This window comes from Grampus griseus (assembly GCF_964374135.1).
Source record: "Grampus griseus genome assembly, chromosome: 13".
Classification (NCBI taxonomy): Eukaryota; Metazoa; Chordata; class Mammalia; order Artiodactyla; family Delphinidae; genus Grampus; species Grampus griseus.
Window position 1 is genome coordinate 8,742,296 of NC_139007.1, and position 23,692 is coordinate 8,765,987.

Genomic DNA, 23,692 nt, shown 5'->3' on the forward strand with positions numbered 1-23,692 from the left:
TCCTTTGTTTTAGCTTAATTTGAGTTTTCTGGTTACCATTCATTCCTTTGCTTTGCTTTTTCTCTTCATGCCTTCTATTAGATTGATCAGGTGGTTTTATGTGCTTTTTCACTTATTTTAGAGCGTAGCGCATTATACATTCCTTTGGTATTCTTTTTTTTTTAGATGTTGGGGGTAGGAGTTTATTAATTAATTTATTTATTTTTGCTGTGTTGGGTCTTCGTTTCTGTGCGAGGGCTTTCTCTAGTTGTGGCAAGCGGGGGCCACTCTTCATCGCGGTGCGCGGGCCTCTCACTATCGCGCCCTCTCTTGTAGCGGAGCACAGGCTCCAGACGCGCAGGCTCAGTAGTTGTGGCTCACGGGCCTAGTTGCTCCGCGGCATGTGGGATCCTCCCAGACCAGGGCTCGAACCCGTGTTCCCTGCATTAGCAGGCAGATTCTCAACCACTGCGCCACCAGGGAAGCCCTTTCTTTGGTATTCTTTAATGTAAAGCTGAGCTCTTCAGTGCAATACTTAGTTTTATAATTTGTTAGCAAAACTCTAAAATTAAATCGTTATCCCTGTGAAAGAAGACTTTAGCAAGCTTTAACATTCCTCTAAATTTACTGATTTTTCCACTGCCTGTGTTATTGTTATCTAGAATAGGTTCAGGTTGTCTTTACACATTCGTATAAGTAGATAATACTTACGTAAATTTACCAATGTGTTTAACATGTTTAACTGATTTCACGTTCATCATTACATTTTACATCTCACTTTTCTTTCCACCTTCATTTTTCTTCTTGTCAGAGCATATCTTTAATTGATTCTTCCAGTGAGAGTCTGGGGGTGGTTAAATACCATTAGTTTGTTATCATTCCTTTCAGGACATCCTAGTAGTGTGTTCAGCATAGGCTTTTTCTCTTCCATAGAGATAAGAGATAGTAAAACTACTATTTATTTTTTGGAATCAATATTTTATTATTTTACAGAAGAGAAGGTGTGTTTCATCTTGACCTGAAGCACATATATCATTTTTTAAGAAGACAATTTTTTAATTAATTGAGGGAGGACTAAGCAAACCAAAAATGCGGTGACCCTTAATCATAGTATAAAACAAAGAAAATGCTTGCCTTTTGTGATTTGGTTGGAAATTCAATTGAGGTAGAACTGAGGGAACCTCATATTCTTGGAAATCACTGGTTCTGATATGTTTTGTTTTGTTTAGTTCATAAATAGGTTTGAAAAGTTCTTCTAAAAAAACAGAAAAAAGGGAAACAAATGGGATAAAAATAAATAGGGAAATTAGGTCTTGTATTAATGAGGTAAAACTGTAAGTTATTATATAGCATTTAATTAATTAGCTTGTGCATCATGTAAATAATCTTCCACCTCTCCTTGACGATGTGCTTTCTTTAATAACTTGCTGTTTGAAGTTTTGTCATTTCTAACATTTCTACTCAGCCCTTTGAATTAGTTGTTTTCTTTTTTGTTTTTTTTTTTACCTATCAGTTTGAGGATTTGGGTAAAACTTGCCTGATAGAGTGATGTTTTTGGGGATTTTTTTAAAATTTAATTTTATTTACTTTTTTATACAGCAGGTTCTTTTTAGCCATCCATTTTATACACATCAGTATATACAGGTCAATCCCAATCTCCCAATTCATCACACCACCACCACCACCCCCTGCCGCTTTCCCTCCTTGGTGTCCATACGTTTGTTCTCTACATCTGTGTCTCATCCTGCAAACTGGTTCATCTGTACCATTTTTCTAGGTTCCGCATATATGCGTTAACATACGACATTTGTTTTTCTCTTTCTGACTTACTTCACTCTGTATGACAGTCCCTAGATCCATCCACATCTCTACAAATGACCCAATTTCATTCTTTTTTATGGCTGAGTAATATCCCATTGTATATGTATCACATCTTCTTTATCCATTTAGTTGTCGATGGGCATTTAGGTTGCTTCCATGACCTGGCTATTGTAAAGAGTGCTGCAATGAACAGTGGGGTGCAAGTGTCTTTTTGAATTACAGTTTTCTCTGGGTATATGCCCAGTAGTGGGATTGCTGGGTCATATGGTAATTCTATTTTTAGTTTTTTAAGGAACCTCCATACTGTTCTCCATAGTGGCTGTATCAATTTACATTCCCACCTGCCAAAGCAACAGGGTTCCCTTTTCTCTACACCCTCTCCAGCATTTGTGGCTTGTAGATTTTCTGATGATGCCCATTCTAACTGGTGTGAGGTGATACCTCATTGTAGTTTTGATTTGCATTTCTCTAATGATTAGTGATGTTGAGCAGCTTTTCATGTGCTTCTTGGCCGTCTGTATGTCTTCTTTGGAGAAATGTCTATTTAGGTCTTCTGCCCATTTTCGGATTGGGTTGTTTGTTTCTTTAATATTGAGCTGCATGAGCTGTTTATATATTTTGGAGATTAATCCTTTGTCCGTTGATTCATTTGCAAATATTTTCTCCCATTTTGAGGGTTGTCTTTTCGTCTTGTTTATGGTTTCCTTTGCTGTGCAAAAGCTTTTAAATTTCATTAGGTCCCATTTGTTTATTTTTCTTTTTATTTCCATTACTCTAGGAGGTGGATCAAAAAATATCTTGCTGTGATTTATGTCAAAGAATGTTCTTCCTATGTTTTCCTCTAAGAGTTTTATAATCCGGTCTTACATTTAGGTCTTTAATCCATTTTGAGTTTATTTTTGTGTATGGTGTTAGGGAGTGTTCTAATTGCATTCTTTTACATGTAGCTGTCCAGTTTTCCCAGCACCGCTTATTGAAGAGACTGTCTTTTCTCCATTGTATATCCTTGCCTCCTTTGTCCTAGATTAGTTGACCATAGGTGTGTGGGTTTATCTCTGGGCTTCCTGTTTTGTTCCAGGGATCTATGTTTTTGTTTTTGTGCCAGTATCATAATGTCTTGATTACTGTACCTTTGTAGTATAGTCTGAAATCAGGGAGTCTGATTCCTCCAGCTCCGTTTTTTTCCCTCAAGATTGCTTTGGCTATTCAGGGTCTTTTGTGTCTCCATACAAATTTTAAGATTTTTTTTGTTCTACTTCTGTAAAAAATGCCAGTGGTAATTTGATAGGGATTGCATTGAATCTGTAGATTGCTTTGGGTAGTATAGTCATTTTCACAATATTGATTCTTCCAATCCAAGAACATGGTATATCTCTCCATCTGTTGGTATCATCTTTAATTTCTTTCATCAGTGTCATATAGTTTTCTGCATACAGGTCTTTTGTCTACCTAGGTAGGTTTATTCCTAGGTATATTATTCTTTTTGTTGCAATGGTAAATGGGAATGTTTCCATAATTTCTCTTTCAGATTTTTCATCATTGATGTATAGGAATGCAAGAGATTTCTGTGCATTAATTTTGTTTCCTGCAGCTTTACCAATTTCATTGATTAGCTCTAGTAGTTTTCTGGTGGCATCTTTAGGATTCTCTATGTATAGTATCATTTCATCTGGAAACAGTGACAGTTTTACTTCTTCTTTTCCAATTTTTATTCCTTTTATTTCTTTTTCTTCCCTGATTGCCATGGCTAGGACTTCCAAAACTATGTTGAATAATAGTAGTGAAAGTGGACATCCTTGTGTTGTTCCTGATCTTAGAGGAAATGCTTTCAGTTTTTCACCATTGGGAATAATGTTTGCTGTGGGTTTGTCATATATGGCCTTAATTAGGTTGATGTGGCTTCCCTCTGTTCCCACTTTCTGGAGAGTTTTTATCATAAATGGGTGTTGAATTTTGTCAAAAGCTTTTTCTGCATCTATTGAGATGATCATATGGGTTTTATTCTTCAATTTGTTAATATGGTGTATCACATTGATTGATTTGTGTATATTGAAGAATCCTAGCATCCCTGAAATAAATCCCACTTGATCATGGTGTATGAGCCTTTTAATGTGTTGTTGGATTCTGTTTGCTAGTATTTTGTTGATGATTTTTGCATGTATATTCATCAGTGATACTGATCTGTAATTTTCTTTTTTTGTAGTATCTTTGTCTGGTTTTGGTATCAGGGTGACGGTGGCCTCATAGAATGAGTTTGGGAGTGTTCCTTCCTCTGCAATTGTTTGGAAGATTTTGAGAAGGATGGGTGTTAGGTCTTCTCTAAATGTTTGATAGAATTCACCTGTGAAGCCATCTGGTCCTAGACTTTTGTTTGTGGGAAGATCTTTAATCAGTTTCAATTTCATTACTTGTGATTGGTCTGTTCATATTTTCTATTTCTTCCTGGCTCAGTCTTTGGAGGTTATACCTTTCTAAGAATTTGTCCATTTCTTCCAGGTTGTCCATTTTATTGGCATAGAGTTGCCTGTAGTAGTCTCTTAGGATGCTTTGTATTTCTGCAGTGCCTGTTGTAACTCTTCCTTTTTCGTTTCTAATTTTATTGATTTGAGTCCTCTCCCGCTTTTTCTTGATGAGTCTGTCTAATGTCTTATCAATTTTGTTTATCTTCTCAAATAGCCAGCTTTTAGTTTTATTAATGTTTGCTACTGTTTTCTTTGTTTCTATTTATTTCTGCTCTGATCTTCATGATTTCTTTTCTTCTGCTAACTTTGGGTTTTGTTTGTTCTTCTTTCTCTAGTTCCTTTAGGTGTAAGGTTAGATCGTTTATTTGAGATGTTTCTTGTTTCTTGAGGTAGGCTTGTATAGCTATAATCTACCCTCTTAGAACTGCTTTTGCGGCATCCTGTAGGTTTTGGATTGTCGTGTTTTCATTGTCATTTGTCTGTAGGTATTTTTTGATTTCTTCTTTCATTTCGTCAGTGGTCACTTGGTTATTTAGTAACGTATTGTTTAGCCTCCATGTGTTTGTGTTTTTTACGTTTTTTTCCCCATGTAATTGATTTCTAATCTCATAGCGTTGTAGTCAGAAAAGATGCTTGATATGATTTCAGTTTTCTTAAATCTACTGAGGCTTGATTTGTGACCCAAGATGTGATTTATCCTGGAGAATGTTCTGTGAGCACTTGAGAAGAAAGTATAATCTGCTGTTTTTGGATGGAATGTCCTATAAATATCAATTAAATCTATGTGGTCTATTGTGTCATTTAAAGCTTGTGTTTCCTTATTAATTTTCTGTTTGGATGATCTGTCCATTTGTGTAAGTGTGGTGTTAAAGTCCCCCACTATTATTGTATCACTGTCGATTTCCTGTTTTATAGCTGTTAGCAGTTGCCTTATGTATTGAGGTGCTCTTATGTTGGAAGCATATATATTTATAATTGTTATATCTTCTTCTTGGATTGATTCCCTTGATCATTATGCAGTGTCCTTCCTTGTCTCTTGTAACATTCTTTATTTTAAAGTCGATTTTATCTGATATGAGTATCACTACTCCAGATTTCTTTTGATTTCCATTTGCATGGAATATCTTTTTCTATCCCCTCACTTTCAGTCTGTATGTGTCCCTAGGTCTCAAGTGGGTTTCTTATAGACAGCATATATATTGGTCTTGTTTTTGTATCCATTCAGTGAGCCTGTGTCTTTTGGTTGGAGCATTTAATCCGTTCACGTTTAAGGTAATTATTGATATGTATGTTCCTATTACCATTTTCTTAATTGTTTTTGGTTTGTTTTTGTAGGTCCTTTTCTTCTCTTGTGTTTCCCACTTAGAGAAGTTCCTTTAGCATTTGTTGTAGAGCTGGTTTGGTGGTGTTGAATTCTCTTAGCTTTTGCTTGTCTGTAAAGCTTTGGATTTCTCCATCGAATCTGAATGAGATCCTTGCTGGGTAGAGTAATCTTGGTTGTAGGTTTTTCCCTTTCATCACTTTAAATATATCATGCCACTCCCTTCTGGCTTGTAGAGTTTCTGCTGAGAAATCAGCTGTTAACCTTATGGGAATTCCCTTGTATGTTATTTGTCGTTTTTCCCTTGCTGCTTTCAATAATTTTTCTTTGTCTTTAATTTTTGCCAATTTGATTACTATGTGTCTCGGCATGTTTCTCCTTGGGTTTATCCTGTATGGGACTCTCTGTGCTTCTTGGACTTGGGTGGCTATTTCCTTTCCCACGTTAGAGAAGTTTTCAACTATAATCTCTTCAAATATTTTCTCGGGTCCTTTCTCTCTCTCTTCTCCTTCTGGGACCCCCCTATAATGTGATGTTGTTGTGTTTAATGTTGTCCCAGTGGTCTCTTAAGCTGTCTTCCTTTCTTTTCATTCTTTTTACTTATTCTCTTCTGCAGCAGTGAATTCCACCATTCTGTCTTCCAGGTCACTTATCCGTTCTTCTGCCTCAGTTATTCTGCTATTGATTCCTTCCAGTGTATTTTTCATTTCAGTTATTGTATTGTTCATCTCTGTTTGTTCTTTAATTCTTCTAGGTCTTTGTTAAACATTTCTTGCATCTTCTCGATCTTTGCCTCCATTCTTTTTCCGACTCCTGGATCATCTTCACTATCATTATTCTGAATTCTTTTTCTGGAAGGTTGCGTATCTCCACTTCATTTAGTTGTTTTTCTGGGGTTTTATCTTGTTCCTTCATCTGGTACATAGCCCTCTGCCTTTTCATCTTGTCTGTCTTTCTATGAATGTGGTTTTTGTTCCCCAAGCTGCAGGGTTGTAGTTCTTCTTGCTTCTGCTGTCTGCCCTCTGGTGGATGAGACTATCTCGAATTAGTTGTTTTCTTAGTGGAGAAATAACTCATGTCCATGACTGCAGGAATCAATGTATTTGGGCCATAGGTTAATAGAAAAAACTATCATTATTCACCAGATAGCATTGCTTGAATTGTAGTTCTATAAAGACAAATAAATATATCCCCTTAATGGATTTTGAACTTACTAATCAGATTTTAAACGGCCATCATATCAAAGTGAAAACGCCAAGTAGCACACCATTTGAAACTATTTCCAGTTTATAGTTACAAGGTTGCCTAAGCTAAAGGAAATTAAAAACAAACAGAGCCAATTTCCACTGCCAAAAACCTATAAATGGTGGATCTAGATAACATTTATTTAACAAGGCATCACTGAATTTGCATAAAAGAGAAACATCCAAATGCCAGAAATGAAACTAGAAAACCATATATGTCAGAACATGGGGCGATGCTTCCACAAGGCCTCTGGTTGAATGAAACCTCATGGTACCTGGGGCTTTGCGCAGCCTGAGACTGTGAGGGGCAGTGCTGCCCTGCACGAGGCAGGTAATTGGAACTGGCATCTCTGCACGAGGCCATGACCCTCCGAGAGCTTCCCCCACAATGCAAACAAAAATAATATGAAACCTCACACACCTTGGGTAAATGAGGAACCTTGTTTTTGTCTGAACCCTGGGTGAAAAAAAAGAGTAAATCTCTTGTAAGAAATTGAAATCACATTTTTCTGTCCCTAAGGTAGATTTTGTAGACTGAATTGATATTGCCTACATTGTGATTTAATCTCAAGGCAAGAAATTAACATTACATTTGGTCCTTGGTCAGTGATATCTTCAAGCTCAAAAGACTTCCATTCCTTTACAATCGATGGCTTAAGTTCCAAAGAATAGACAGGTGCTAAGAAATGGCCCTCAGGGCTTCCCTGGTGGCGCAGTGGTTGAGAGTCCGCCTGCCGATGCAGGGGACGCCGGTTCGTGCCCCGGTCTGGGAAGATCCCACGTGCCACGGAGTGGCTGGGCCTGTGAACCATGGCCGCTGAGCCTGTGCTTCCGGAGCCTGTGCTCTGCAACGGGAGAGGCCACAACAGTGAGAGGCCCGCGTACCGCAAAAAAAAAAAAAAAAGAAATGGCACCCAGAGAACCAATGTTTGGGCTTTATCAATCGGATTTCTTTTTCTTTTGCCGTGTTTTCTGTGTTTTACAGAGCAGGGCAGTAATGGCTGAAGCATTTATGCCAGGCTTTAGGCTGAAATGGTCAACTTCTGATTATCCTTTAAAATATCTCAGCACCAAGAAAAGCACTCAATTTCACTTCATTTTATTTGATTAATGTATGTTATTGGAGTATAGTTGATTTACAATGTTGTGTTAATTCTTGCTGTACAGCAAAGTGATTCAGTTCTACACATATGTACATACTTTTTCACATGCTTTTCCCTTATGGTTTATCACAGGGTATTGAATAGAGTTCCCTGTGCTCTACAGCAGGACCTTGTTGTTGGTCCATCCTACGTATGATACTTCGCATCTGCTAACCCCAGACTCCCACTCCATCCCCCTCCCCCCTCCCCCTCGGCAACCACATGTCTGTGAGTCTGTTTCTGTTTCGTAGGTAAGTTCATTTATGTCATATTTTCGATTCCACATATAAGCAATATCATATGGTCTTTGTCTTTGTCCGACTTACTGCACGTAGTATGATCATCTCTAGGGCCATCCATTTGCAGCAAACGGCATTAGCACTCAGTTTCCACTTGTCCTACTTTGCTAGGTCTCCTCTAGGAAACATGTAGCATCAGTCAGAGGGTATGAATTGAGGAAACATTCTGTGGTGGGTGAGTTGGGCTTACAAAGTAATCACCGCCCCTAACAGTGATTTACCTTTTCGTTCTCTCTTGACTCTCCCTTTCATAACCCAGTCATCTTTTCCCCTCATCTCCCTAAAGAGATCCTCCCTGAAATGTTCCCACCACACCTTGGCCCATATCCTGCCACTAGCTGACATTTTGGCATATTTGCTATTCCGATCCCCTTTATTCTATGCCCGGATAAAGGTATGGTTCATGGTCTGGGAGGCCTAGGACCGCCAGCTTAGAAGACGACATAGATCAAGGAAAGCTGTGTGACCAGTTCTCCCCGGGAGATCCCTTTCACACACACACACTGTGAGACAGAACAGCAACTTTCCTAGGGGACCTGTATTCATTTATACAGCAAATGGTTTCATTAGAACAACTTGAAAACAATGATTCTCATGTCTGTATTTCAGAATTTCAGGATGATTTGAAGTCCAGAAGATACTTGATAGCATCACATTCTTTGAGTGTTTTTCTACCTTTTAAACTTTCTCAGGCTGGACAGTTTATAGACAGAGTTGCTTCTCGAATCCAACATATCCTTGTGGGAAAACTATAAATCCTGATAGGTTGCAACCTTATGACTCAGGAAGTGGCAAGTGTGAAAGAAGCTCTCAATCCTGGAAAAAAATGAGTTAGATATATTATTTCCCCAAATCCTAACATTTTATTCATTCTCATGTCTTTAGAACTGACCTTGCCTGCCGTAATGCTACTGTTATCCCCACAAAGACCCCTAGTTGTATTTTGAATGTTGCTTCATTGATTTATTATATATACAATTAGGATTTCCCAGAAGATGTCATTTGAACTTTGTGTTTCGTTTGTTTTATTGTAACTTAGAATCCCCCAGAAGATTTTTTTCAGTGTGGTATGTAGATCTCAGTAAATGGGAGACCTTGATACGGTAGTATACCCATGTGGGTCAGGAAGGGAGGGTGTCTGAGCTGGGGCTTCATGACAGCAGAGTCACAGTCATCCCAGTGACAGAGCAGGACATGGGACAGTGCCTGTCACTACAGAAACTGCCCGAAAGGTCTACGTGGTCCTGAACATCAACTCTGAATCTACAAAATGGAATCCAATACTTACCTCCCTTGCTTTTTGCTTAGGGTGTCTTAACAAATCAAAATAAACAGTATTAATAACATAGCATTTCTCCAACTAGTGTTTCTGCAAAGCAGTGAGAGGTTTAGTAAGTGTGATGCCCAAAATAAGTGTTTGTGCTCAAATATCAGTACGTTTGGCCAGTGCTAACTTAGGCTACAAATTTCCTTCACGTAGGACTTCTCACTGCCTTTCATGGACGCAGTGCGTCCTGAATACATTTAATCAGGGTCACTTTCATCGTGCACCATCTGTTAACATTTCCATAAACTGTTGTTCTGAGGTCAAGGCATGGAGCAATGCCAGAGCCTCATGAAGGACCTCAGCCTGTAGCATCCTGTGCCTTTTAACTGGTGTAGCTTCATTGATCTCAATCACAAACCACCAAGAGCACAGTCTTATACTAATACTAGGGGAACGTTAGTTTCCAAATTTAAAGATGTGTGATCTAAAGCAAGATTAGCTTCAATTATTATTGTTATTCAGATTCTTCCTCTGCCACTGATGCGATGTGTTGCTTATATGGAAGCCTCAGTTTCCTCCTTTGTAATATGGGAAGAATAATAGCATTCAACCTTCAAGGCAGAGACGTGGCTTAGCTTTCTTCTCTTTACTTTAGTGCTTAGTATACTCAATGTTCAGAATTTTTGCTGGATGAAAGAAATTATGAATGCATGCACGCAAGGATCAATGCACCTTGCAAAGAATAACAAGATAAAGTCCAGCATAGACTCTCCTTTTAAGACCTACAGGGAAATGAAAAACAATGAAGAGGTCCGTGTGGATTGGGTTTAGTCAATGGAAATATCTCAGAGCGTGAACTTGTGTTTATGGCATAAACTTTCATGGAGAATGTACTCTGCTACTGGTAAAGATTAAGAACCTTGATTTTACTAAGAGGATATGGGGTTTACACATGTATAGACTGGCAGACAATATATTTATCCTCTTCTGCCCAAAGTTTGTGCCGCTGTTGATTCTTAAGTGCTGATGCATTAAAACAATACAGTGTGGCTCACAAAACAGGTAAAAGCAGTAGAGAGAGTGGCAAGGTGTTATTTCCACCGGGACGGTCTTCCGTCTGTAGCCCCATAGAGAAGTAGATGCTTTACTTACATCCCATCAGGAGTTTGCAATGTAGTTTATAACTTCATTATTTAAAATTACTCAGTATATTTGTCGACATGGAAGCATACCTCGCTTTTTCTATAAGATATAATTGTGAGCAGTCGAGGACATTACATGGACAAGTCTGTTGGGAAATAAGATATACATTTACTGTGCAGTATTTCAGTGCTGCTTTCCTTAATACGCTAGTATTATATAGAACTTAGAAATTCAATACATATCGATTATTACTTCAGAGTGTGCTAGTGAGAGATTTGGATTTTAAATCAGATTTTTGTTTTTGAATTAATACTAAGACTGTGGAGGAAAAAAAACACCTGATTTCCGGAGTACTATATGGGATTAATATTTCAACGTTAACAATATTGGCATTTGATTGTAATAATTTTTACCTCTATTTTCTACCTGTTGTATTAGTAGTGAAGTTTAATTTGAATATGAAAGCTTGGTGAAGTGGAAGTACTGGGTTGATGATGTGGGAGTTTAGTTTCCAGGACAGACCAGTCTTGGTATTTACTTCATATCTGTTTCCATAAATGGTTGATTCTCTTGTAATGCTCTCCATCCTGGTCACCTCTCAGATTTGTTTTACAACCCATGAACATGCTTTAGGAAATATGAAATACCTGCATATACATTACTTTTACAATTTACAGCATTATCTCTATTAAAATCCAAAAAAGTAATGATTACCTGCACATTCGTATGCTTAAAGTTATGTGTACCTCTTGTTTTCGTTATGGTAGAGGAAAATATAATCCCTTAATTCCTTTTTTCCCCATAAAGTAGGAGTTTGCATCTTATCTAAAAGAAGGTATAGCTCTTCATAGTCTGGAAATGTTGTACCCTGTCACATATAGTAGGAAAAAAATCCCAGAGCCATATATATATGTGTGTGTGTGTGTGTGTGTGTGTGTGTATATATATATATATATATATATATATGCAAATATATATATATATGTATTTGCCTCTGCTAGGAAAATACAGCAATAGGAAGAGGGAATCTACCTTTAAAAGTTTATGTAGGGAGGGAGGGAGACGCAAGAGGGAAGAGATATGGGAACATATGTATATGTATAACTGATTCACTTTGTTATAAAGCAGAAACTAACACACCATTGTAAAGCAATTATACCCCAATAAAGATGTTAAAAAAAAAGTTTATGTAATAGGAAAATATTATATAAAGAATATATAATATGCACAAAAATAGCCTAACCTCAAATATTTCTTCAGGAAGAAGCGAAACATTTTTTTCTTCACAAATCAGAGCTGTAATAATAAGGAATGCTATTACTTAATTGATTTTAACAGTACTGCACAAAAGCAGAAGAGTTGTGCTTTAAGAAGTCATCCTATGGGCTAATGGCCATTTGGTTGTCATAAAAGTCCTTTATTTAGCCCTCTCCACAAATAAGCGCACAGCAGGAGAAAGGACACTAGTTAGAGTGACTGGGGGATAAGTAAACAGAAGGAATGGCTGGGAGCAGTGTCATCTGGCAGAGAGCTTATTTCCTGAATCCCGTGGATCTGGTTAAAAGCCAACAGAGATGCCAATATGCTTCTGCTCAGTAAGTGCTACCAGGCTCCAGGCCACTAGGCCCGGAGGCTTGCGCGCGGTGTCCTATCCAGGCGGTGCCTGCGTAGCTGCTCTGTGCCCGCGATGACCTGAGCCGGTCATGCAGAGTGACTTTCTCCTGCTCCACCAGCATCCCTTCGTTTCCATCTTTTGCTGCTGACCTCCGGGCGGTTCAACGGCCTAAGCTGAAGGCAGGAGGAGCCACCGTGTGCGCTTCCTGGTTGATCCTGAACTTGTTTCAAAGCCAGGCTGACAGTCCCCAGGCTGGATTTCTCTGCGAGTTGCTGTCATGTGTGCCCCCGGCATACCCGTGTCTTCAGAAGGGTGGGAAGACGTGAAGGCTGCAGACCCGGAAGAGGGGACCATGGAGGCCCCGAGAGCAGGTGCCGGTAAGCTGGACCAGAGTCTGGGGCGTGGGAATCCCACGTCATTGTTTCTTCTGGTTGGACGCAAGTCTGTGTTTAACGCTCCCTTTCTCTCTGTCTTTCCTGAGTAAATATTCCCAGTGTGTGTCAGGTAGGATGTGATTTTGTTCCATTTTCTCAACAGAGCCAAGTTTCCAGCTACCAACTTGATCGTCAGTCTTTCTCTCTGAAAAGCCATGATGAGATTTACGAGATAGCCCTAAATATTTTAAGATGACTAATCAAATTTGTGATTTGTTTTCTTGCGTAATAGCTAAGTCCAGAAACATGTAAATATTAAATGTCACTGTTCTCTGAAAATAAGGGAAAACAATAACTAGTTGCTTAATTGTGTGCATGACTTTTGTTTGTAGTCAATGTTTTCTGTGCTTTGCGATCGCCTGTTCAAACAAAGAATGAGAAAGACATAAGTTGGAGTCATTATTAGCAGGAAATCAGTCCCCAAATAGGAAGTTTGTGTCACTTTTTCCAAGCAAGGGATCCTGAGTGTGAAAGAGCTGAAGGCTTTCCACGAGCATAGGCCTTGATGCTGACCACAGTGCCGTAGGTCGATGGTATATATGAAGCAAGCTTACCATTGCGGTCGATGTTAGGTCTCGTACGTTCTCTCCTAAGAGAAATTGGTCTGCTGGTCTTTGGAGTGGCAGTGGTGTCACAGCTGAGTGGCAGGCCAGGAAACGTGCAGCCCCAGAGAGGGATACGGGTGGTGCAGAAGGGACAGAGTGGTAGAAATGTTTTCTATGAGTAAATATTGTTAACATAAATTTCTGAATTGACGGATGAAGATGGGATTATTTTTCCTACTTACGCGTGGACAGTGGCCTCCGTGAAGGGCACTCATTACTCATTCTTGGAGTATGTGGTACCCAGATATGAGTGAAAGGTCCTTTAAAACAAGGTCAACCTTAGCCCCTCCTAATTTTGAGGTCCTGTTTTGAATCTGTAATTAGGAAAGCTGTGTGTACCATTTCAGAGACCTTACTTGGTTTATCAAACATCTTTGGTTAGAAATAAAATTAGTTACCATGTAGGGGACTCAAGATAGTTACAGCAAATTAACATAAATGTATAATAGATATACATGTATATCATGTATATATTATATATATATACATATATATATATACATGTATAGATATTAGATGACTAGCATTCAAATGATTTTATCATTTGAAACAAGCCCATTCCAGGTGCTAAATGAGGAAAAAAAGAAATAGGAGAAGAGAAATACAAAAAAGAAATATCTCAAAAGTCAGGCACGACGATAGCCTCATGTGGTGTAAGTGCGTGCTTTAATTCCGTTGCCTATATAAGCGTTGCCTTATTCCGTTGCCTTATAAGCCTATATAAGACCCACAGACTCTTGAATCGAGCTCTGCAGTGACAGGCTCAGCGGGTGGACTTGGGTACATTGGTTGTTGGAGGTTTTGATTCTCCTTCCACTGGTTCTCCTTGGTATCCGTCCGTCTCTAGACCCTGCTGTTTGTGCGTCTTTATGACAGAGGCACAGTGGAAGACACCAATCCAAGCCCCGTAAGTTTCGCCCCGTAAACCTGTGTGGAGAATCGTCACCGGCCCCACACGTGGCACGTGGAGGTGGATGAATGTCGGCCCCCGGCCTCACCAGTTTCCACAGCAAATCACTGGCACTTTCACGAAAGGTGGTACCACTTTGAGGTGACCTACGGATATAATCACAGCAGCTCCCACCTACCAGGTTTCATGGAAAGCTGGGCCTCCCAGTCACACGAAGCCAAGTTCAAATCCCAGCTCTGCTGGTGGTAAACCACGTGACCTTGGGCAAGTGAACTGGCTTCTCTGAGCCTCATCTGTAATATGGAGTAAATAATACTGACTTTGCCGTATGCCTGTGAAAAATAAATGAACACAATTAACATGCCTATTTATCACAAGATTTGACAGAGATTCATCCACCTGATGTTTATTTCCCTTTCTCTTTCCAACCAGCAACCATGTGGCCAGTTTTTTTATTCAAGCAAGTTTATGAAAGCGTACTTGGAAGTTTGGGGTCAAGAAAAAAAAAAAAAACAAAGATTCTAAGTAGACGTCCCAAAGCTGTATTTTTTAAGAGGAGAAAACAATGTTCGCATTAGTCCATTTGTTTCAGGCTGATATCTTGCACTTGCTTTGGTGACCATGAGTGAGCCATAGTTCAGTATTAATGTTTTCCTTATCTGGTAATTGTTTCTGACCAGTATCTATAATTTAAGTAAACACAGTGCATTTAGTTTAAATAAACAACACCTGGGTCTTAATTCTCTATTTTCATTTGATCATTTCATCTTCTAAAACAAGCTAGAAGCAGTCTGCCCCGACTTTTCAATGATATTCCCTAGTGGATTAGACTAGAGAAGTTCGTTGTTTCTGGAAACTGAATGATATACCACAATAAACATGACATTGGAGCAGTGACATCATTTCAAAGCAGCTGTTCTGTGGTATGTGGTCCAGGGAGATCAAGAAATGTTGGGAACTGGTGAGAAGATGGTGATCCCGTCTCAGCAAGAAAAGTCTAGTGGACCGTGAGTTGTGATTACACAGTCATCAGAGACTTGCATCTTTAAAAATACTGGAGCTGTGAGCCCACCCCATTCCCCTCGACTCCCGGCTACACCAGTTTGGGTTGTCCTTTTGCCCCCTGGAGACGATCCCCCGTGAGCGCCTGGCTGGCCGGCTGGCACAGCTAGACAAAGCGCTGTGTCCTACTTCCGGCAGGTGCTCACACACTCCTGGCTTAAGCTTCCTTCGGCCAGTTGTCTTTGGGCTGAGTAAGGTTTCAGGTAAGGAGACTGAAGAGGGAACGATGAGTTTCACCGGGCTTAGCAGGACCATGGCCAGGGTTTGAGATTGGCGCCAGATCATCTTAGGTGAGTGCTCTGGGGTCCGCTGCTGGCCTTTGTCATCTTAGTCCCTGGGTGCCTCCATGAAATGTCACTGGGGAGATAAGAGGAGGGCCTCTTCAAGCCTCTGCCTGAGTTTTCTCTCCAGTGCTGGCTTTAAGGGACCACTGCGTTTCAAGTCTCTGCCTGCAGGAAGGTAGCATCATCTGTGCATTGTTTCAGGAAACGGTTAATCGCGGACCTACTGGAGTTTTGGTGTTTGCTAGAGTGGGGACCTCTTTAGCATAGCACAGAGCACTATAGATCAGTAATGCGGTAATCATTGAGAATCTGCACACTGCAGAGATCTGTTTTGATGACAGCAGCACTTATGGCCTTGATTAGTGTCACTGTTGTATAATGTTGGACACTACAGGCTTTTTTTTTTTTTTTTTTTAGAATGCAAGGACCGCAGGGGCTGTTATTTAACATTTCTTTTGCACTTCCGTGGATTACTTATTGCGTTGTGAATTTGCTGCGTTGCTAGCTAGAATTTAGTGATCTGATGCCAGCAGCCTCTGTTTAACTCCTCTGATGCTGCTGTTATGTTTGCTGGGTTTCTACAGCTTCTACTCCTTCATACACTGCACTCAAGAACAGGTAAACTAAGCTCTAATATTAATCTTATGCATAAATGTAAAATTACCAGAATATTTGTTTAATTATCCAAAAGAGTAAGATATTAAAATGCTTCATTTAGATTCTATCAGTAGAGAATAAGGAATGTTTTGCTTTGAACATGGAAATTACACAGATATATTATCATTTTGAAATGCAGTGGTAATCCTCTACTTGCATTGTATGAAGTTATTTTCATGTTTTAAATGAATATCTGAAGTGTACATTTCGTTGTCTACAATTTAGTATTTAACTCTCGACTTGATATCTGTACAATAGACAATTAATTTAGAAAGTATGTATTTTCCTTTCTGATTGACCCAAGGCAGTTGTTTTCCCTGTTTACCGAATTTTACTGAAATCAGAAAGCTTCATAGTTTAATCTTCTTAAAAACAGAAAGTTGTAAGTTTGTCTGTAGATTGTTATTTCGAAGTGTTTAGACAAAGGTTGCTGAGGCCAGGTTTCCCGTGACCAGCAGCCCTGATTTTAGAGCACATCGTGGAAATAACTATGTTTTTACGTGACATTAAGCTGTGGACTAAAGGAAAACCTGCTTGAATAAGGGGACCAGAGAGCCTAGACAGAAAGAAGGAAAGGGCAAAGCAGTGCTTTGGGTGTGGCAGGTTCGGGTGTGTGGCCTTGGACGACAGAGCAAGCCCTCCTGGTCTCTGTTTCCATCTGCCAGTTTGATAAAGACTCTGCTGGTCTTCTCAGTAGGGATGGAATCACATTTTTCAGGTGCTCAAGATCGTCTGATGGTGATGTCTGTGCAGAAAGAGAGCCTACTGTTAAGGTTTTACAGGGGTGCAGTCTTCTTAATAAAGGGGGACCATAGAGCTCTTTTGGCCTTTCCTTCCCTTCACAGCGTTTTAGCAGCTGAGGCTTTTCTGAAAGGGAGCTTATGGTCTTTTTGAATTAAACTGGTAAATCTCTGGGCTCCGTTGAAAATCTTTTGCCAAGTAGGCGTTGAGGAGTTTGCAGTGTCCTGAGGGCACCTGCTGGCAGACTGCCGCCCAGGGAGGGGAGGGGTGGGAGGCGCCGCGGTCCCGCGGCAGCAATGCGGTGCTGATGCAGAGGTGCACGTTCTGGACGCCTGCCAGGGATGCGGGTCGTCCTCCCTCCCAGGCAGAGTGTGTGCTCTTAGGGCAGCTTCCGCCTGCTCTTCTCAGCAGAGGACTTTCAAGAGGTCCCCTTCTGCGGAGGGCAAGCTTAGGATCCACAGCCCAGAGGCAACTGGAAGAGCAGCTTCCAGCCACCTCCCCCCTCGAGAAAGCGTGAAGCAGTTGTTTCTGCCTGTCCAGGGCTAGTTCCCGTCCGTGAGTCTAGACACAGTAAATGTTGCTTTGGGGAGAACAGAAGGATTCGATTGCAAATCGAGCTGCGTGCTTGCAGGGTGGCCGATCGTCCCTCGCTGATGAAGATGGTGAATCCTGTGTTCGTGGTCATCATGAGTGGGTCTGGGTGACGGACAGCCACCCTTAGGGGAAGCCTGAGGCCCGGATGGTTCCACTCCCACACTGTGTGTGAGCGATGAAGGGTGAACAGCGTGGTGGACTTCTGTGTCCAGCTCTGAGGAGCCTGTCTGTGTGACTTACAGTCTCTACACATGCACACAGGAGGGCAGTGACTTTATGAGTAAAGTGATTCTCCGTCAGGCAGAAGATGGTCTGCTCAGGTCTCTCCCAACTTTCTGACTTTACGTGGTGCAGTTAGCCGTTGTGCGTGGTTGCAAAGCTCTTCAGGAAAAGGAAATATTCTCATTTTCAAGTGCTGTCTGGGAATGTTCCTGAGGAGAGCTCTGTCAGAGGAGTGAAGGAAGGATTTGGGAAACAAAGACGAAAATCTCAGTGAACAGCAAGCATATATTCTTCCCTATACTTCTCCAGATAATACACAGACACTGTTAATAAATAAAAGAAATACTTTCTGTTCTTCTCCGTTTTCTAAGGCCAGGGAGATTGGGAAGAAGCACGTCAAATGACAACATCGAGGAATCAATGAAAGAACTAGCAGTTATCTTGTAATAATGTCAATAATTAGGAGACTTAATAATCTTGCCTGCAAATTGCAGGCTAATGAAATGGGTTCAGTTTTTAGACAGCCTGCTTCAAGTAGGCCATCTTTAGTCATTAAGAAGGGAATGGTCGTAATCATGTAATGAGTTGGTCAATTTGTTGCAGAAATGCAACCGAGAACGTTGAATGCCTAGGTAATTTAAATGAGTTGTTTCAGAGGAGGTTTTATGTGAGTTGTATATGTTTTAAAGACCTGGAAGATAAATTCTGACAAACCCTAAACATTGAACACATTTTAAAGCTGACTTCAGAGAAAGGGGGCATATTGATAGTAACAGATGGTGGATTCTAGCAAACATGTTCTCAATAGGATAAGATCTGTTATAGATTTTAGGCTTACTGATAGCTTTTGGAGGGTTTTTTTTTCGTAACAAGAAGCTGTTAGCCTTGCAATGTTTTTTTCTTTCTCTCTCTTTTTTTTTTTTTCTCTAGAGAATGCTTAGCCCTTGAAGCTTACTCTTAACTTCTAAGCAGGTCCAAATTGGAACAATTTTTTATCCACTTTGAAGCTTTACTTTTATTTAAAGAGTATGTTTTCTCATAACTTATTTCGATTATATAAAGTTTATTGCTTCTTCTGTACTTTCCCTTTTAGCAAATGTCTTTGAAGTCAAGGCACTTGTCAGTGAAGAGTAGCACATCGGTATATAGTATTTCTCTTGCCTAGTGATATTCAAGGCTTTTAAAAATATGCTTTATTAGAGTCTTGATAGCTCACGAAATTGCTTTCTGATATGAATTCCTTTGCCCTCTGTATGTAACCACCAAGTTCATTTTCCCTGAGTACGGTTTCTGGTTTTCCTGAGTGTCTAGCTTAAATAGAGGTCTTAATTCAAGCCTCCCGCTGAGGCTGGGGCCCTGCAGGAGGGGATCATTCCGGGAGCTAGAGAGAAGGCACCTGGGCAGTATAGCAGGTCCCAGGCTGAGTCACTCCTTCATCCAGACTCGTGAATCCTTTGCTCTTAATTTGGGTACGGATCATGGACCCTTAAGAGAAGTAGAGGATGCAACGTGCTCTCCCCAGAAAAACACTTAGGCACACAAAACTTTACACACAATCTTAAGAATCGTATTGATCTCCTGGGTCTAATCAGAGACCGTGTACAAGGGCTCACATAACCCAGATTATAAAGCTTTCCTTAAAGATCACAAAAGCAAAGTACTTGACCTTCGGTGGTAGAAAAAGTCCTGCCTACCTGAAGGTAACCCATTTCTGTTCCACAGTTTGTGGATAAACCCGAGGTCCTCCAGCCACTGTGCGGGAATGGGGGACAGGGGCAGGACCCCTGCCAGTGGGTGCTAGCTGGGGTGAGCCAAGACCCTGGCCCACTGGAGGTGGGCCCCAGGGCCCAGGCCCTGCCTGGGAAGACCTGCTTCAGACTGCTGTTGCTTAAAAAAACTTAATTACCATTTGATATTTTCGTGAGCTCTGTTATTGCAGGTCATAGTAGAAAAAGAAAATCCTTTCCAAGCTTAACTCTCTACAAGATAAATAAATGATTAGATATATTGATATAGGTAAATGGATTAGGAATGACTGAAAATTCAAATATAACAAAGCATGCCAGCATTATTTCACTGCACCTGGAGGGCCGGCCAGGGCTTGTTTCTGTTCCAGACGGCTTGACAGAGACTAGTTTTTTCCTGACAAGTTAAATCTCTTTGACCAATATACTGTGATGCTCTGATTTCAGAGCCTAGTCTTATTCTAGCTCAGACGCATAGTTATAGAAATCTCTGTGTAAGGTTTGCTTCAGTCTATGAGATTTTACTGTAATCGGCTATTCAGTGAAGGCATGAAAGTAATACAACAATTGAGCACAAATTAAAAGTCTCCAAAATATGGGTTTAATCTGAAGGCCCTTAGAGGACTGGTGAGAAACCCAGGTTTTGTCCTGAGGAGAAGAATCCCTCTTTGGAGTTTTTGCCTGAAGTCGTGCCTATTGAGTTTGCTGTACAGAATCTCTGAACACACTGTGTTTAGTCTCCACCAGCCCTGGCTGCTTTTACAAAGGTCGATGGCGGTGGTACGTTGTTTGTGTCTGTGACTTAAAAGCACATCTAGATATTTGATCTCAAATGTGATGCAATGATAATTACACTGAAGAGAGACGGTAGCAGGCCCAAAGATGTGTGTGTGTGTGTGTGTGTGTGTGTGTGTGTGTGTGGGTGGGTGGGTGTGTGTGTGTAATTTTTTGTCATTAAAACTGTTTGTACATCACTTTGGAAAACAAAAACAGAACTGTCGAAATTCTTAGTAAAAAGTAAAATTGTAAAGGCTAGCAAGATGTTGTCTTTCAATGTTTTGGCCCCTTCCCACAGTAGAAAATACAAACTAGTCAAGCAAGAGTAATAGAGAGTTTCTCCTTTGAAAAATAAGTATTTAGCCATTAAAATACAGTTGCAACAATTACCTTAATCCAAGTTCTCTAAAACTACATTTCAAATATGAATAATAAGGCATTTTTACCTAAAACTAAATGCTACTTACCCTCTTGCCAGGTAGAAAGAAAATGAGGTTGAGTTTGGGAGATGCTACTAATTGACTCATTTTAAAATGGAGATGAGCCTTTAATTTGATTTAAAGTATGTATTAAATAAGCCTCTGTGTATTTGGGGAAAGTTTAAGGTAAACTCTGATTTTTTTCTTAACATTGGAACGATTATACTCACTCTAGTATCTTGGTATTTCGGGTAGATTCTATTCATTTCTCCAGCCCCTTCTTGCTGTGATCAGGAAGGCATTTTAGCTACAATATAGGTTTCTTTATATGGAAATAGGTGCAGTATCATGACCTTATGCTCTTCAGATCATTGAAGTTATTTGATCAATGTTGAATGTGCTGATATTTATTGGGAGAAATTAAAGATTTTTTTATGGATTTATAAAATTTGCATTAGAAAACACATGTGAAAAATTATTGCTTTTAGCATTATTGAAATAACATTCAATTTAACCATTTCATGAAAGAGATAAAGGTAATTTCAATTTTCAGATTCAATGTCACTGAAAATCTTACATATCAGTGCTAACAGTACTCAGTTTCAGTGTTTTCACCAAGTATCTGTTAACTTCATAATTTAATTCTGTTACATACTCAATCCCCTAGAAAAGATAGCTTTGTTGGCTTTGCTTTGTTCTTACTTGAGAGACATCTATTTTGGTAAGAATCTTTGGAAGACAATTTAGCCACTCTGTATATAGGACATTTTACAAAGAGCAATTAACCCTATATTTTCCTTTTTTTGTACTGCATTCACAAAATGTCAAAATATAACATTCAAAGAGAGAAAATAAATAATATTTAAAGGGCATGAATCCTTACTTTAATACCCGATAAGTCTAAAACAGTTTTTGATAAACAGTTACTACATGTTTCTGTTTTTCCTAGTATTGATGAGTAATGACTTAATTTTGGAACTCTGGGAACTCAACCTCAAATCCCTGGATGGCTGCGTTTTCAAATATGCTGCATATTTGCCAGCCACCTTGTTTTTGATGCTATGCATTTATATTTTCTTAATTAAAATATTTCTCATCAGAATTGCAGCTTACTGTCTTTTCTGTTGTTGTTTTAAAGCAGGAAGGCAGAAAAATGTTTCATCTTGTTTTTATAAAAGTTTATATGCCATAAAGTCATTTGTTTAGTTGTTGCCTAATGGATATTGTTTTTTTGTTTGTTTGTTTTTAACATCTTTATTGGAGTATAATTGCTTTACAATGGCGTGTTAGTTTCTGCTTTAACAAAGTGAATCAGTTATACATATACATATATCCCCATATCTCCTCCCTCTTGTGTCTCCCTCCCTCCCACCCTACCTATCTCACCCCTCTAGGTGGTCACAAAGCACCGAGCTGATCTCCCTGTGCTGTGCGGTTGCTTCCCACTAGCTATCTATTTTACATGTGGTAGTGTATATATGTCCATGCCACTCTCTCATTTCGTCCCAGCTTACCCTTCCCCCTCCCCGTATCCTCAAGTCCATTCTCTAGTAGGTCTGTGTCTTAATTCCCATCTTGCCCCTAGATTCTTCATGACCACTTTTTTTTGTTGTTTTTAAGATTTCATATATATGTGTTAGTATATGGTATTTGTCTTTTTCATTCTGACTTACTTCACTCTGTATGACAGACTCTAGGTCCATCCACCTCACTCAAATAACTCAATTTCGTTTCTTTTTATGGCTGAGTAATATTCCATTGTATAAATGTGCCACATCTTCTTTATCTATTCATCTGTCGATGGACACTTATGTTGCTTCCATGTCCTGGCTATTGTACATAGAGCTGCAATGAACATTGTGGTACATGACTCTTATTGAATTATGGCTTTCTCAGGGTATATGCCCAGTAGTGGGATTGCTGGGTCATATGGTAGTTCTATTTTTAGTTTTTTAAGGAACCTCCATACTGTTCTCCATAGTGGCTGTACCAATTTACATTCCCACCAACAGTGTATGAGGGTTCCCTTTTCTCCACACCCTCTCCAGCATTTATTGTTTGTAGGTTTTTTGATGATGGCCATTCTGACTGGTGTGAGATGATATCACATTGCAGTTTTGATTTGCATTTCTCTAATGATTAATGATGTTGAGCATTCTTTCATGTGTTTGTTGGCAATCTGTATATCTTCTTTGGAGAAATGTCTATTGAGGTCTTCTGCCCATTTTTGGATTGGGTTGTTTGTTTTTTTTGATATTGAGCTGCATGAGCTGCTTGTAAATTTTGGAGATTAATCCTTTGTCAGTTGCTTCATTTGCAAATATTTTCTCCCATTCAGAAGGTTGTCTTTTGGTCTTGTTTATGATTTCCTTTGCTGTGCAAATGCTTTTAAGTTTCATTAGGTCCCATTTGTTTATTTTTGTTTTTATTTCCATTTATCTAGGAGGTGGGTCAAAAAGGATCTTGCTGTGATTTATGTCATAGAGTGTTCTGCCTATGTTTTCCTCTAAGAGTTTGATAGTGCCTGGCCTTACATTTAGGTCTTTAATCCATTTTGAGTTTATTTTTGTGTATGGTGTTAGGGAGTGTTCTAATTTCCTTCTTTTACATGTAGCTGTCCAGTTTTGGATATTGTTTTAACATCAGTTTATTATGTTGCCTGGTAAAACTGTTGTGTTCTCAGAGCTACTCACAGTATCAAAATGTCGAGGGCATGTAGAGCCTTAACCAATTTGTTTAGTTTGTTTTTGTACTTTTAAATTTCTCTGTCCCTTTCCCTGTGAATTCTTATTGACGCCAATATGCTTGTCTGTAGCAACCCTTACTTGCTCTTTTACAATGTGCATCTTCGGTGGTCCTGTGGGATCGAATGCCAGAGACACTGTCTTATGATTGTGACTAAAATTATGAGTGAAGGCCTACTGGGTTTTTGAATGAATTAAGTCTGGG

At 39.6% G+C, this 23,692-nt stretch overlaps 1 protein-coding gene across 45 annotated transcripts in view; it reads left to right on the forward strand.

The window, feature by feature from the left end:
- The window catches only part of LOC309831934 (regulating synaptic membrane exocytosis protein 1), a gene marked incomplete at both ends in the record, with an annotated part of 217,497 nt that overhangs the window by 17,655 nt on the left and 176,150 nt on the right, over window positions 1-23,692 (forward strand). For 39 of the 45 annotated variants that reach the window (XM_082669356.1, XM_082669354.1, XM_082669320.1 and 36 more), the window contains one exon: window positions 12,571-12,670. The exons of 1 other annotated variant lie outside the window; for it this stretch is intronic. In XM_082669356.1, coding sequence (XP_082525482.1) covers window positions 12,571-12,670 — 100 coding nt within the window. Of the gene's footprint in view, window positions 1-12,570; window positions 12,671-16,151; window positions 16,207-23,692 lie in introns of those variants that run through there. 5 more of the 45 variants (XM_082669338.1, XM_082669339.1, XM_082669344.1 and 2 more) reach the window with 1 other exon arrangement.